Source organism: Pteronotus mesoamericanus, unplaced genomic scaffold, assembly GCF_021234165.1.
Source record: "Pteronotus mesoamericanus isolate MK-2021 breed Mesoamerican mustached bat unplaced genomic scaffold, CSHL_Meso_final contig_56, whole genome shotgun sequence".
NCBI classification, from domain to species: Eukaryota; Metazoa; Chordata; class Mammalia; order Chiroptera; family Mormoopidae; genus Pteronotus; species Pteronotus mesoamericanus.
This window is the reverse complement of record NW_026555201.1, coordinates 22,198,043-22,210,978: the sequence shown is the minus strand read 5'-3', so window position 1 is coordinate 22,210,978 and position 12,936 is coordinate 22,198,043. Positions and strand designations below refer to the sequence as shown.

Sequence of the window (12,936 nt, the reverse complement as noted above, 5' to 3'; positions counted from 1 at the left end):
TCCTCACACAACCAAAAAAAGGTTATCAACAAATTTAAAAACAAAAGACAACCAGAACTTCCAGGGAATCAAAATGCATGGAAGTCCAACAACCAAGGAGTTAAAGAAACATTCATCCAGAGAGGTAGGAGTGGCAGAGACTGGGGCAGAGAGGACCCATGGCAAGGCTGTCGCTGGTGGACAGGGCAGGCGAGGCAGTGGCCAGTGGACTGGGCGGTCCCATATATGGGTGCGGATAAGCCATGAGGAACAACAGGGGAGCGAGACAGATCACAAAACCCTAGGTTCCAGAGTGGGAAACTAAAGGCTCAAAACTCCTGGCTACAGAAACCTGTAGGGGTTGCGGAGGCAGGATAAATTCCCAGTCTCATGGGAGAGTCTGTTGGAGAAACCCACAGGGTCCTAGAATGTACACAAGCCCACCCACCTGGGAATCAGCACCAGAAAGGGCCCAATTTGCTTGCGGGTAGTATGGGAAGTGGGGCGGGAACCCAGCCAGAGGCATTGTTCCCTCTTTGACCCCTCCCTCACAGACAGAGCCACAGCACAGCAAAGAGGGTTGCCCCGCCCTGGCAAATACCTAAGGCTCTCCCCCTTACAATGTAACAGGTGTGCTGAGAAAAAGAAATATGGCCCAAATGAAAGAACAGATCAAAACTCCAGAATAAGAACTAAGGGACAAAGAGATACCCAACATAGTCAGGATGCTCACAGAATTTATAGACCTCGGTCAAAAATGAAGGAAGAAATGAAGGCTATACCAAGTGAAATAAAGGAAAACATACAGTGAACCAACAGTGAAAGGAAGGAAACTGGGATTCAAATCAATGATTTGGAACAAAACAAAGAAATAAACATCCAACTGGAACAGAATGAAAAAATAAGGCTTCAGAAAAGTGAGGAGAGGCTCAGGAACCTCTGGGACAACTTTAAACATTCCAACATCTGAATCATAGGTGTGCCAGAAGGAGAAGGGGAAGAGCAAGAAATTGAAAATTTCTCTGAACAAATAATGACGGAAAACTTTCTCAATCTGGCAAAGGAAATAGGCTTCCAGAAAGTCTAGGAAGCCCAGAGAGTCCCAAAGAAATTGGACCCACAGAAGAATACACCAAGACACATCATAATTAAGTTACCCAAGATTAAAGATAAAAAGAGAATCTTAAAAGCAGCAAGAGGAAAGGAGAGAGTTACTTACAAAGAAGTTCCCATAAGACTTCCAGCTGACTTCTCAAAAGAAACCTTGCAGGCAAGAAGAGGCTGGAGAGAAGTATTCAAAGTCATGAAAAGCAAGGACCTATATCCAAGATTACTCTATCCAGCAAAGCTATTATGTAGAATAGAAGGGCAGATAAAGTGCTTCCCAGATAAGGTATAGTTAAAGGAGCTCAGCATCACCAAGCCATTGCTATATGAAATGTTAAAGGGACTTATCTAAGAAATAAACAAAGATCAAAACTATGAACAGTAAAATGACAACAAACTCACATCAACAAACTGAACCTGAAAAACATTAACAAAAATTAGGTAAACAACTAGAACAGGAACAGAATCATAGAAATGGAGATCACATGGAGGGTTATCAGCGGGGATGGGGAGGGGCATAATGAGAGGAAAAGGTATAGGGAATAAGAAACATAATAGGTAGGCACAAAATAAAAAGGGGGAGGTTTAAGAATAGTGTAAGAAATGGAGATGCCAAAGAACTTATATGTACGACCCACGGACATGAACTAAGTGGGAGGTGGGAGGAATGATGGAAGGTGGGGAGGAGGTGCAGGGAGAAGGGGAATTAAAGAGAGAATAAAATTGGGACAACTGTAATAGCATAATCCATAAAACATACCTAAAAATAATAATATTAAATTATTAGACACATTGTAAAAATGGGATTTTGAAACAAAAAATTATAGGTAAGAAATAAAATACTGTACAATAACACTTAACAGGATCCAATCCTAATTATATATCTGTGAACTCCTGTGCTGTCCTTGGGACACTAAACCCGATATTTTAACAAAACGTTTTGATCTTAAGCAGTAAATATCATTATAATCTCAATTTAAGTTTGCAAACACTCACCAATAATGTATTTTCATGTTTAATCATGGAAATACCATTACTTAGTTCATTAATTTAAAAAATTGCTCTTACAGTTTCAGAAATGATTAAAAATGAAATGCTAAAACACAACTAATCTCAGTTCATCTTCTCACTAGTTTTAATTTTGGATAATAAAAACAACCAGGCCTTTCACCAATTCAACCCATATTTCACGCTTCTCCTTTTTGTGTTCACTGAAAAAAAAAATCAAACATTTTTAACAATTTCTTCCAGTACTTATTTTAAAAATAAAATTTAACAGTATATAAACCATCCTGGAGTAAAACAGACTAGTACAATACTAACATAAGATTTTGGACTTAAAAGTTGAAAGAGCAGGACTTTTCAAGTTTTTCCCCAATTATATATATTGAAAACTTCTGATTTCAGTTAGTCACTTGAAACATCTGAACTTCCAATATCTCAGACAAATGTAGTCATGATTCACTCCTACATCAGGGGTTAGCTGATGGTTAAAAAAAAAAAAAGATCAGAGTCAAGAAAACACTGGGTTAAAGTGTTTGATAACTATATTAATAGTAAGACATTTTCAGGATTCTAAAATGACAGTAGAGCCAAATACTAACAATCCAGATAATCATACTTTTAAAATTTCTATACTTCTCTGTGGGCCCAAGAAAAGGATGATAGAATATCCTCAGTGTTAGAAATGATTTCATGGTTGTCTGGACCAGCCCTCTCCCTTGTGCTAATGCTTGATGTATCTCTAATGTCCTCATAAACACAGGCTTGAAAAATCTTCATTTATAACCTGACAGCTCTCATAATTTGGATGTCCCCTCTTCTATGATGCTAGAATATAGTTCTCATAGCTCCTAGCTATTGTCCCAGTTCTGTCCTTGAACTGTTCCCCAGACACATGCTGTGCCTTTTGCTTCACGCATTTTCTGTTCTTTAATGTTATTCATTGTACACCCTCTTTTCTATGCATTTGTCTGGTGAGCTCCTATACATCACTCCAATACAGCTTACTTGTAAGTTCATCAGGCATAGTTCTCCTGCAACCGAGACACCCAGGTCAAAGCACCTTAATTATGCTGTGTCTCCTTTTAAAAACTAATTGCAATTGTAAGTAAATCAGTGATTTCACAATTTGTGCCTCCCTCACCAGCCTGCAATCTTCATCGGGACCTATTAATTCTCACCATGTCCCTAAATCTAGTAGAGTACTTGATAAATACAGAGCTGGAGGAAGAGGTGCAGGACTGGTCAATATATAGCTAAGCCCGTGGAAATAAAGATCACCCGGGGAGAATTTGAATAATGAAGAAAATGAGGCAAAAAAGCTTTACACAGAAGCAGATGGATAAAAGGCAGATGGGAAAAGAAAGAAAAAAACATACAAGGTCTACATAAAAGAGCACTTTTCAGTAGGTTTTATCACAATCTGCTCCCTTGCAACTTTTAATGCTTTTGTCTTTTAATATTTAATAATGTACCTTTGCCTGGATTTATACATAGTAGGTACCTTAAAATAGATGCCTATTGTTTAAGTTGTTTCAATCTACATCATATTAGCTATGGCCAGGTCGCTCAGTTGGTTAGAGCATTGTCCAGATACGCCAAGGTGGCAGGCTTGATCCCTGGTCAGAGCACATACAAGAACCAACCAATGAATGCATAGATAAGCATAATAACAAATTGGCGTTTCTCTCTCTCTCTCTCAAATCAATCAATAAAAAAAAATTTAAAAAATCTGTCAAATTTACTGTTATGCACATAAAGAAAACATTTATAGTATGTTCCTTCCATGCATTGACTTTCATTCTTTTTTCGATTAAATTTATTGGGGTGACATTAATTCACAAAACCATACAGGTTTCAAGAGCAAAACTCAACAAAACATCATCTGCACACTCCACTGTGCACCCATTGCCCAAAGCAAAGTCTCTTTCTGCCTCCATTTTATCCCCTTTTGCCTGCCTCCACCTACCCACACCTACTTTTCCCAGTGGCGATCTCCCCTTTTCTGTTTGTCTATGTTACACACACACACACACACACACACACACACACGCACGCACTCACGTGCACACACACACGTATGCGTGCGCGTATATATTTTTTTCTTTTTTGCTTTATCCCTTAACCTTCTTTCATCCAGTCTCCCAGACCCACACCCCCTGAAAGCTGTTGGTCTATTCCATGTATCTATGTCTATTTTGTCCTTCAGTTTATGTTGTTCATTAGATTCCACATATAAGTGAGATCATATATTTGTTTTTCTGACTGGCTTATTTCACTGAGCAAAATAATCTCCAGGTCTATGCACGCTGTCGCAAAATGTTAAAACTTCCTTCTTTTTTTACAGCTGAGTAGTATTCCATTGTGTAAATGTATTACAACTTTTTTATTCACTTATCTACTGACAGGCGCTTGAGCTGCTTCTAGATCTTGGCTATTGTATAATAAAGGCCATATACAACAGAACCATAGCTAACATCATACTCAATTGACAAAAACTTAAAGTGTTTCCCTTAAGATAAGGAACAAGACAGGGATGTCTGCTTGCACCACTCTTATTCAACATAGTACTGAAAGTCCAAGCCACAGCAGTCAGACAAGAAGAAGAAATAAAAGGCATCCAAATTAGAAAGGAGGAAGTAAAACTGTCACTATTCATAGATGTGATATTGTAAATAGAAAACTCTAAAGATTCCACCAAAAAACTAACAAATCTAGTAAATGAATTCAGCAAAGTAATAGGATACAAAATTAATATTCAGAAATTTGTGACATTTTTATAAACCAATAATAAACTATCAGAAAGAGAAATTCCCATTTATTATTGCAACAGCAACAACAACAAAATGAGTACCTTGGAGTAAATTTAATGAAGGAGGTATAACACCTGTACTTGGAAAATGATAAGAAACTGAAGAAAGAAGTTGAGGAAGACACAATTAAGTGGCAGTATTAATCGTGTTCATGGATAGGAAAAATTAATATCATTAAAATATCCATACCACCCAAAGCACTCTACAGAGTTGACTTTCATTCTTTTGACAGAAGCTTCCATTTGAAACCATAAGGGAAATCCATGGAAAATCCCTTGAATTATAGGCCCGCATGAGGCACAAGTTACCAAACCTCACCTGTGACATTTATAAACTAAATTCCATAAAGACTTCGTACAATTTGTTTACTATGGACTTTGGAATACACTGCCAGCTTGATGGCATATAAAAATGACATTATACTATCACTGATACCCTAGTTTGAAATGTATTTTCTGCGCTTCCTTAAACTTTTTGATGAAAGACTAATGAGAAGATAAGTGTATATTAGAAACAACATAAAATTTGAGTATTGGAAAACATTTTGGAAGCCAACATCAACCCATTCACTTTACAAAGGAGGACTTTTAATCCCAGAGACTGTAGATACCACAGTGCCAGACAATTAACCAATTTATTAAACCAATTTATAAACTAGCCTAGTTTTCTTTCTTGCAAGCCAACTTGAAGGGAAAAAAAAAAAGGCAATCTGCAATGCAATCCCTTTCCCTCAGACATAAAACAAGTGGACTCAAAATACAAGTAACTCATAGTCCTTTTAAATACTGCTTTCTAATTGCCATTGCAGCCCATATAAATTTCTGTAATTCTCTCTGTCTAGTCCCAACTGGCTGCTATTTTCCAAGTCACTTATATCATTAATAAGCAAATAAAAGATCCATAAAATCACCCAGGATAGTGAATTTCCAATAAAACAAAATTCACCCACTCTGCATTTTCATTGGCATGTGAAAAAGCATTTTAAAAAGATTCAGAACTACATGCATATTTCATTTAAACATTTATTTTTAAGCTGAAGATATGTTATTATTCATTCAATCCCTGAGTATAAATATTCCAAGAATATCTATAAATAGTAAGTTGGAGAAAAAGAACTGATATGAGAGTCATAGTATGTATCTTCTTAGACAAGAAGTAATAAAACTTCTGGTGAAATAATCTTTCAGTCAATTTTGGAACATACACCCAATTCTAAAATAGAGAATATGCCTAACTGAGCCCAACCAACATTACTGCACATTTCTGTGAGTATGACTATACACTAGATATTAATGTGCAAAATGGAAAACAGGTCCTCCCTATTTTTAATTGTCTTAGATTTTGCTAAAGAAGGTAAAAGTGTGATTTCAACATAAATATTTACATTCACACAAGCACTCCCTCGTCTAAGCCACCATATTTCTTGCCTTAAATACAGCAATAGAGTTCCTTTTTGCTTTACTCTGACCTTCTCTAATCCTGTATTCTCCACACGGTTCCTTCCACTGCTCTTAGAATAAGAAAACATGAACTCCCTCGTGTGCTCTGCAGAGCCCTGTGGGCTCTTCTTCTGCCGCCCTGACAGTCTCATTTCCTCCCACTTTCTTATCAGGTTCATATACTCGTATTCACATTGGCTTCCTTTCTCTGCTGTGAAACTAAGCTTGGTCTGGCCTGTAACCTTTGCACTGACTTTCTTTTGTCTGAAATTCTTGCACGTGGCTCTTCACGAAGCTGACTGAAGCTTACAAATTTCAAATATCACCTCTTCAGAGATGCTTTACCTGACTAGGTGGTTTCAAAAGTGCCAGAATCTTCACCTCATCACTTTCAAAAAATGACAACATCCTATTTATTTCCTACATAATCCTACTCACTTTCTTAAAAAAGAACAGTGCTTTGCATTGATTAGATATATCTTATCCATGTTAAAATTAATAAAAACCCTCTCTTAAGAGTTTTAAGCGAAGTTATAACTTATATGAGTTTGACATTGTAAAACTGCCCTAAAGGGCCTACTAATCAAAAAATATCTATCTACTTACCCACCCATTTGTCCATCTACCAATGTTGTGAGAAGAAATGGAACATATAGGACAAAAAGCAATGATGGTTATCAAGGAACCCAAAATTTAGTTACCTACAACTAACTTCGGCATGTCAACTTCATTTTACTAGGTTTTGATTTGTATAGCAAAGGGGTTATGTTAGGTAATTTATTTTAAAAAATTCAGTTCTAAATTTTAGTAATTTGAAGTTGATATTCCTAAAAGTCATTAACATTTCTTTAAGCGTGCATTTCTTAATAACTTGAGCACAGTGACACAGAAATTTCAATTACTCAGTTAGGGGCTTCTTGTCCGTTTGTAGATTATTTTGCCCTAACTCTTTTGATGCCTCATGTTAAGTCCCTCCCATTTCGTACTCCAGAGTGTAAGAAAATATTGAAAGTATTTCATAAAAATTATACTGAATTATCTAGTCATTCCTCTCGTAGAAAATATACTTCTAATATGTATGTATGCCAAAATTTTAAAATAATCCAGGGATACTAAGAACGGTCAGTTTTTAACACATGACTTTATATAACATCTGTTACCACTGTTTCCAAACAACATAAACAATAAAGAATTTGTTGCACTTTCTGTTAAAACTAAGTCCAAAAATTTCTCATGGAAGACATACTGCCTAATACCACCACTAAAAAATAAAATAAAAAAATTTTAACAATTCAGGAGTATGATGTAATATAAAAAAATAATAAATAAAAAAATAGAAGTGGGTAAAGACGGACCAGTGAGAATAAAAGGAGACTAAGGGGACTAACTCAATACAACAGTGATTTTTTTTCTCAATTTCAATTCAAATAAAGCAATGATGAAGTTTAAAGAATTGGCTGCAAAAAATATAAAGCACATAATAAAATTATGGGAAACAAACTTAGAAGATGCAGTAGTTCAAGGTAAAGAAAATTCAGGCAGCAAGAAATAAAGGTCCTATTTCATAATATGCAATGATAGGACGTCCTTTAGCACTCAGAGAAAATAATCATGGGACTTCTTTAATGCACAGCAGGGGTACACAAAATAGTATGTATGAGAAAATCCTAATTTAAAATACTTCATATAAGAAAACCTGCAATGATAAATTCTGTAGCAAACTTAAATTAGTTGACTGTTATCTTAACATGGTAATTAAACTGCACTGTGAAACAAAAGCAAAAGTGGTTATGCAATAAGTTATGTGAAATTACATGCTGTGTGTGCTGGAAAGATAAAGCATCACAAACCTAGGTTATAAACATATTCGTACAATGTAAACAAACAAACGGACTTGTGGTTGGTTAAGTGTATCCTCCATTTTACTATTTACATTTTCAACACTTATAGCCTGTCACTGATTTATTTTTACTTGCTGGAAAATGCAAGAAGAAATTAAATGCTGTATAAGACTATTAGCTTTATTTCCTCAAGACTTAATTTCCATCCACCTTTAAGTTTACTTCTTGATAATAACTAACATGTCGAAGCCACTACTGGTCAAAACAACCTTTCTTTTCCCCAAGAGATGGGCAAAAGGAAATGTTTTTTGGCTCACTGAAAGCCATTTCCACTGCAAATCTGGTAAAAGTATGCACATCTTTCACAACAGCAAACAAGCTATAATACTTTGCCTCACTTAACACATGACTCACTACTAATGATAGAGCGGAGTGTGACAGAGCTGTTACGTAAGTTCAGTCTGGCGTGATTAAGGCCAAGGCCAAACTGAACGAGAGAGCCATGCTTTACACACTTTACAGTTTATCCTTGAGCTCAGTCTCAGGCATGTAGAGGCTGGTGTACGTCCATATCTTCCAGAAAGCAAGATTTTGAGGCCAAAATGTAAACTTCTAAAACTTTAAAATGATACATTCCATAAGCAACGCATTATCTTTTACAATGAAAAGAGAACTAATATTTGGATTAAATACTATGCATCAGGCAAGGAGCCAGATGTTTTCCCAATGAGAGCTCATTTAACCTCCACAGTGACCTTGAAAAAAACAACTGTGAAAACACCTTCCCACTGAAGTCCTATGAAAATCACTAAAGGAAATCATAGTGCATAGCCCTCTTTAATATGCCCATTCTGAATGCAAAGGTAAGAGTATGGAATGAGGCTAAGTCTGCAACAACGAAGTCAATGTCCTCTCAAAATGTTCTTTGCCAGCAAAACCTAAATCTCCCATCAACATTAATAGGAAATTTGGGGGACATGGAAAAAACTATCAACCACTCACCATAATGCATGTAACAGTTTCCTTTGGTGGGATCCAGCTCAATAGCCTTCAAGAAGAACTTTTCAGCCTCACTCTTACGACCCTTGAAAAACAGAGAAAATGGATGATTCAGCAGCGGATCATGAGGGATTCTTCTCCCCCCGGGCCCAACTGAAGTAGACTGATGTCTACTTGATAAGCATCATCAAAAACTGTTCTGTTTTTATTGAAACAAAAATGATCGGGGTGAATAAACTGAAAGAGAAGATTGAAGATGGAATCCTGGGAAACACCAAGATTAGAAGAACAGATGAAGAGTGAGTTCCTCAAAGATCAAAAAGAAGAGGTCAGAGAAGCAAGCAAAAAAAAGTAAAACATGGTTTCACAGAAACCAAAAGGCTAAGGTAGTTTGAAGGTATAGCGAGAAACATCATTATCATTGCCTATTTTATATTCTCCCTTGAATTACTTCCTTTTCATTCCTCGTAAAGAATTATGGCCATTTTAGCTTTTGGAATGATTTTGTCCTAAATGGTGACTTTACATATGAAGAAAATAGTCAAATTTGTTGAATATCAAACAATTACTATTTATCCAGGACTTTCTGCTATCATTCCCAACTAACATACTGCTAATCTAGGATTTAGCCTAAAAGTAGATCATCTCTCCAGCTATATTTTTAAATAAACATTACTGACTGCACCTATGCTGACTGCGAGTGGCATCGTGGCATCAAGGCACTGGGTGGTGTCCAGTGGCCGTGGTCCAAAATAAAACAAATGATAAACAAAAAAACAAGCCCTCCACCCCACACAAAAACAAAGTTTTGTTCCTTCCAATTTATACATTATCTACCACATGAACCTCAAATGATGTTTTTTCTTTCTTTACATATATTTTTAAAACCACTGTGTCTGTCAGTAGAGTGAATAAAAAAAGCTTTTATATATCAATACCTGTGATAGATATTACTCAGCCATAAAAAAAGAGAAAATTTTACCCTTCACGACAGCATGGATGGATTTGGAGAGCATTATGCTAAGTGAAATAAGCCAGTCAGAGAAAGACAAATGCCATATGATTTCACTCCTATGTAGAATCTAATCAACAAAATAAAGTAACAAACAAAATACAAATAAGACTAATAGAGAGCAGGCTGGCAGCTGTCAGAAGGGAGGGGGATTGTGGAGCTGGATGAAAAGGGTTAAGGAATTAAGCAAAAACAATAGCAACGACAACAACAAAAAAATAAACTCAGAGATATAGACAACAAACAGTGTGGCGATTACCAGAGGAAAAGGGGGGTGGGGGGAAGTAGAAGAGGGTATAAGAGGGATAAATTGTAATAGAAAGAGACTTGACTTTAGGTGGTGAACACACAATACAATATACACATGATGTATTATAGAACTGCACACCACAAAATTATATAATTTTATTAACCAATGTCACCCCAATAAATTCAATAGAAACAAAACAAACAAAAAAACCCCTTTAAATTGGAAAAAAAACAGTTATGGAGATAAATCTTCCAAAGCTAAAGGTGTATAATTAACCTAATATTCTATACCCCATACAACTTTGACTTATATCTCCATATACCTCCTCCTTTTTGTTTATTCACTCATTTAAAAAATTCATTCTTGCACATTCTTTATCATTCATTTCCCAGCAGGCAGGGCCTAGCCTACAGCCTTAGCCACTGATGACTAGTGTTAACCAAATGACCACATAACCGATTTCATTTCTTCTTTATTTTAATAATGCTACTCCAGTCAACAATTCCTCTTTAACTCACACATCTCATCAAATATCCAATAAATACAATTTTAATGCCTTGCAATATTTCTCCCAGCATTTTAACTTCAAAGGAAAAAAAAAGCAAAGCACAAAATGCTTTGTACACATATCATACAATATCTTCATGAGGTTAGTAAAAATTTGCAAGAATCTTACCAAATTAGGATTCCTAAATGATAAAATAACTATAATGAATCAGACAGTCTAAATACAAATTAAGAACATGCATTCCAGGCAGGCAGAACAGCACCCGCCTTTGTGTAGCTATGTGACCCGGAGGAAATTATTTCATTTCTCAGCTGGAATTTTCCCTATTATAGAAAAGAAGACAGGTGGTGTGCAGAAGATTTTTAGAGCAGGGAAACTATTCTGTATGATGCTGTAATAGTGAGTACTTGTCACTATACATTTGTAAAAACCCATAGAATATATAACACAAAGAGTGAACCCCAATTAACAATGGACTTTAATTAATAATAATGTATCCATCTTGGCTCATCAGTTTTAACAAATGCACAACAGCAATGCAAGTTTATAATAATAGGAAAGCTGTGTGAAGGGTGGTAGGATGGGGAGGGAGCATACATGAGCTCTCTGTGCTTTGGCTCAATTTTTTTTGTAAACTTAAAACTGCTCTAAAAATAGCGTATTATTAAAAAAGAGTATAATGAAATATTTCATAAGAATATGAAATTTCTAAGGTGATATATATAATGCTTAGGTATATTGTAAGTTTGTAATATATGTTAACTATCATTTTATATATACACATATACATACATACACATATATTAACATGCAACAGAATGCAGAATTCTGAATGTTTTCTTATACATATCACCTCAGAAACACACGGTCAGCTTTAAATCATCCCTGGAAAATGAGGTACAAAGATGCTGTTAAAAGAAAGATGCCAAATGAACACTACCATTGGTAGAAGTCTGGGCAAATGTTATATGCTTAGATAAAAAGGCTCTGTGAACTTTTTTCCACTTAAGTGTTTCAGGATAGAAGAGAAAAACCATGTTCATTTATCATGTCACAGTAAATGGTGTAGTAAAATCCCTGCCTGTAGTCTACTGGCAAAACAATAGTATACAACATTAAAAACATGCGCCAGAATGCAAAGGACAGTGGTCTCAGGTTGCTACATGGACCAGGTTATTAAAGGCAATGAATCCCACCAGCTCCTAGGTGCAGCATAAGCACATCTAAGGACAGAACCCTCTTTTCTGGGAGTAAGTATCAAACCATCACGCAAAACCTATCTTTCTACTTTGACTACTAACTGTTTAATCAACTGTCAAATAACGAGGAAAATAAAATCATCACAAGAGTATTTAAAATCAAGAGTCAACCAAATGCATAAGACACATACATTACTAGGTCTTAGGAAGGGATTATGGTGGCTGGGAGGTAACCTTATGTTTAGTCAAATTTACTCGATCAACTATCATTACTTTAGAGGGATGGCAGTTAAGAAGGGGAAAAAGTTATTTCTCAGCAGGCTTTTCTTGGTGTCTTTTAGATGACATCAGCATTTTCTTCTAGCATTATGGTGTAAGCCAGTGATTGCCCAAACTCCTCACATCAAGCACCATTACTCATTCTGTATATTTGTTGGGATTTTTGACACATGAGTTGGTTCATAAAAACAAAACAAAACAAAAAACGGACTGTGGCCAACTGTGACAAATAAGGGAAATGTTAACTGAGAGGCTCAGGTTCTTACTGTCAGTTCTGTGACCTGTTCACTTCTTCGTTCCTTTATTTTTGGTAGGTTGAAAATATTTATTAAATGCTTACTATTTGCCTTGCATAGTTCAGAGTACCAAGGGTGTAACCATAAACAGAGCGCTTGCCATCAAGCCCTAGTTGGAGGAGGTACATAATGAACATACTGCCCAAGCATAAGGGAATTGGTCAAAGAGTGCAACGGGCTAACAATTTCTCTCATTCTCTTCAAGGGAACTA

The 12,936-nt window shown here is 36.0% G+C and overlaps 1 protein-coding gene across 1 annotated transcript in view; it reads right to left on the bottom strand.

The window, feature by feature from the left end:
• TMTC2 (transmembrane O-mannosyltransferase targeting cadherins 2) overlaps positions 1-12,936 on the bottom strand; it is a 389,565-nt gene that overhangs the window by 78,688 nt on the left and 297,941 nt on the right. The window contains exon 9 of the mRNA XM_054580170.1: positions 9,184-9,265. Coding sequence (XP_054436145.1) covers positions 9,184-9,265 — 82 coding nt within the window. The remainder of the gene's footprint in view (positions 1-9,183; positions 9,266-12,936) is intronic.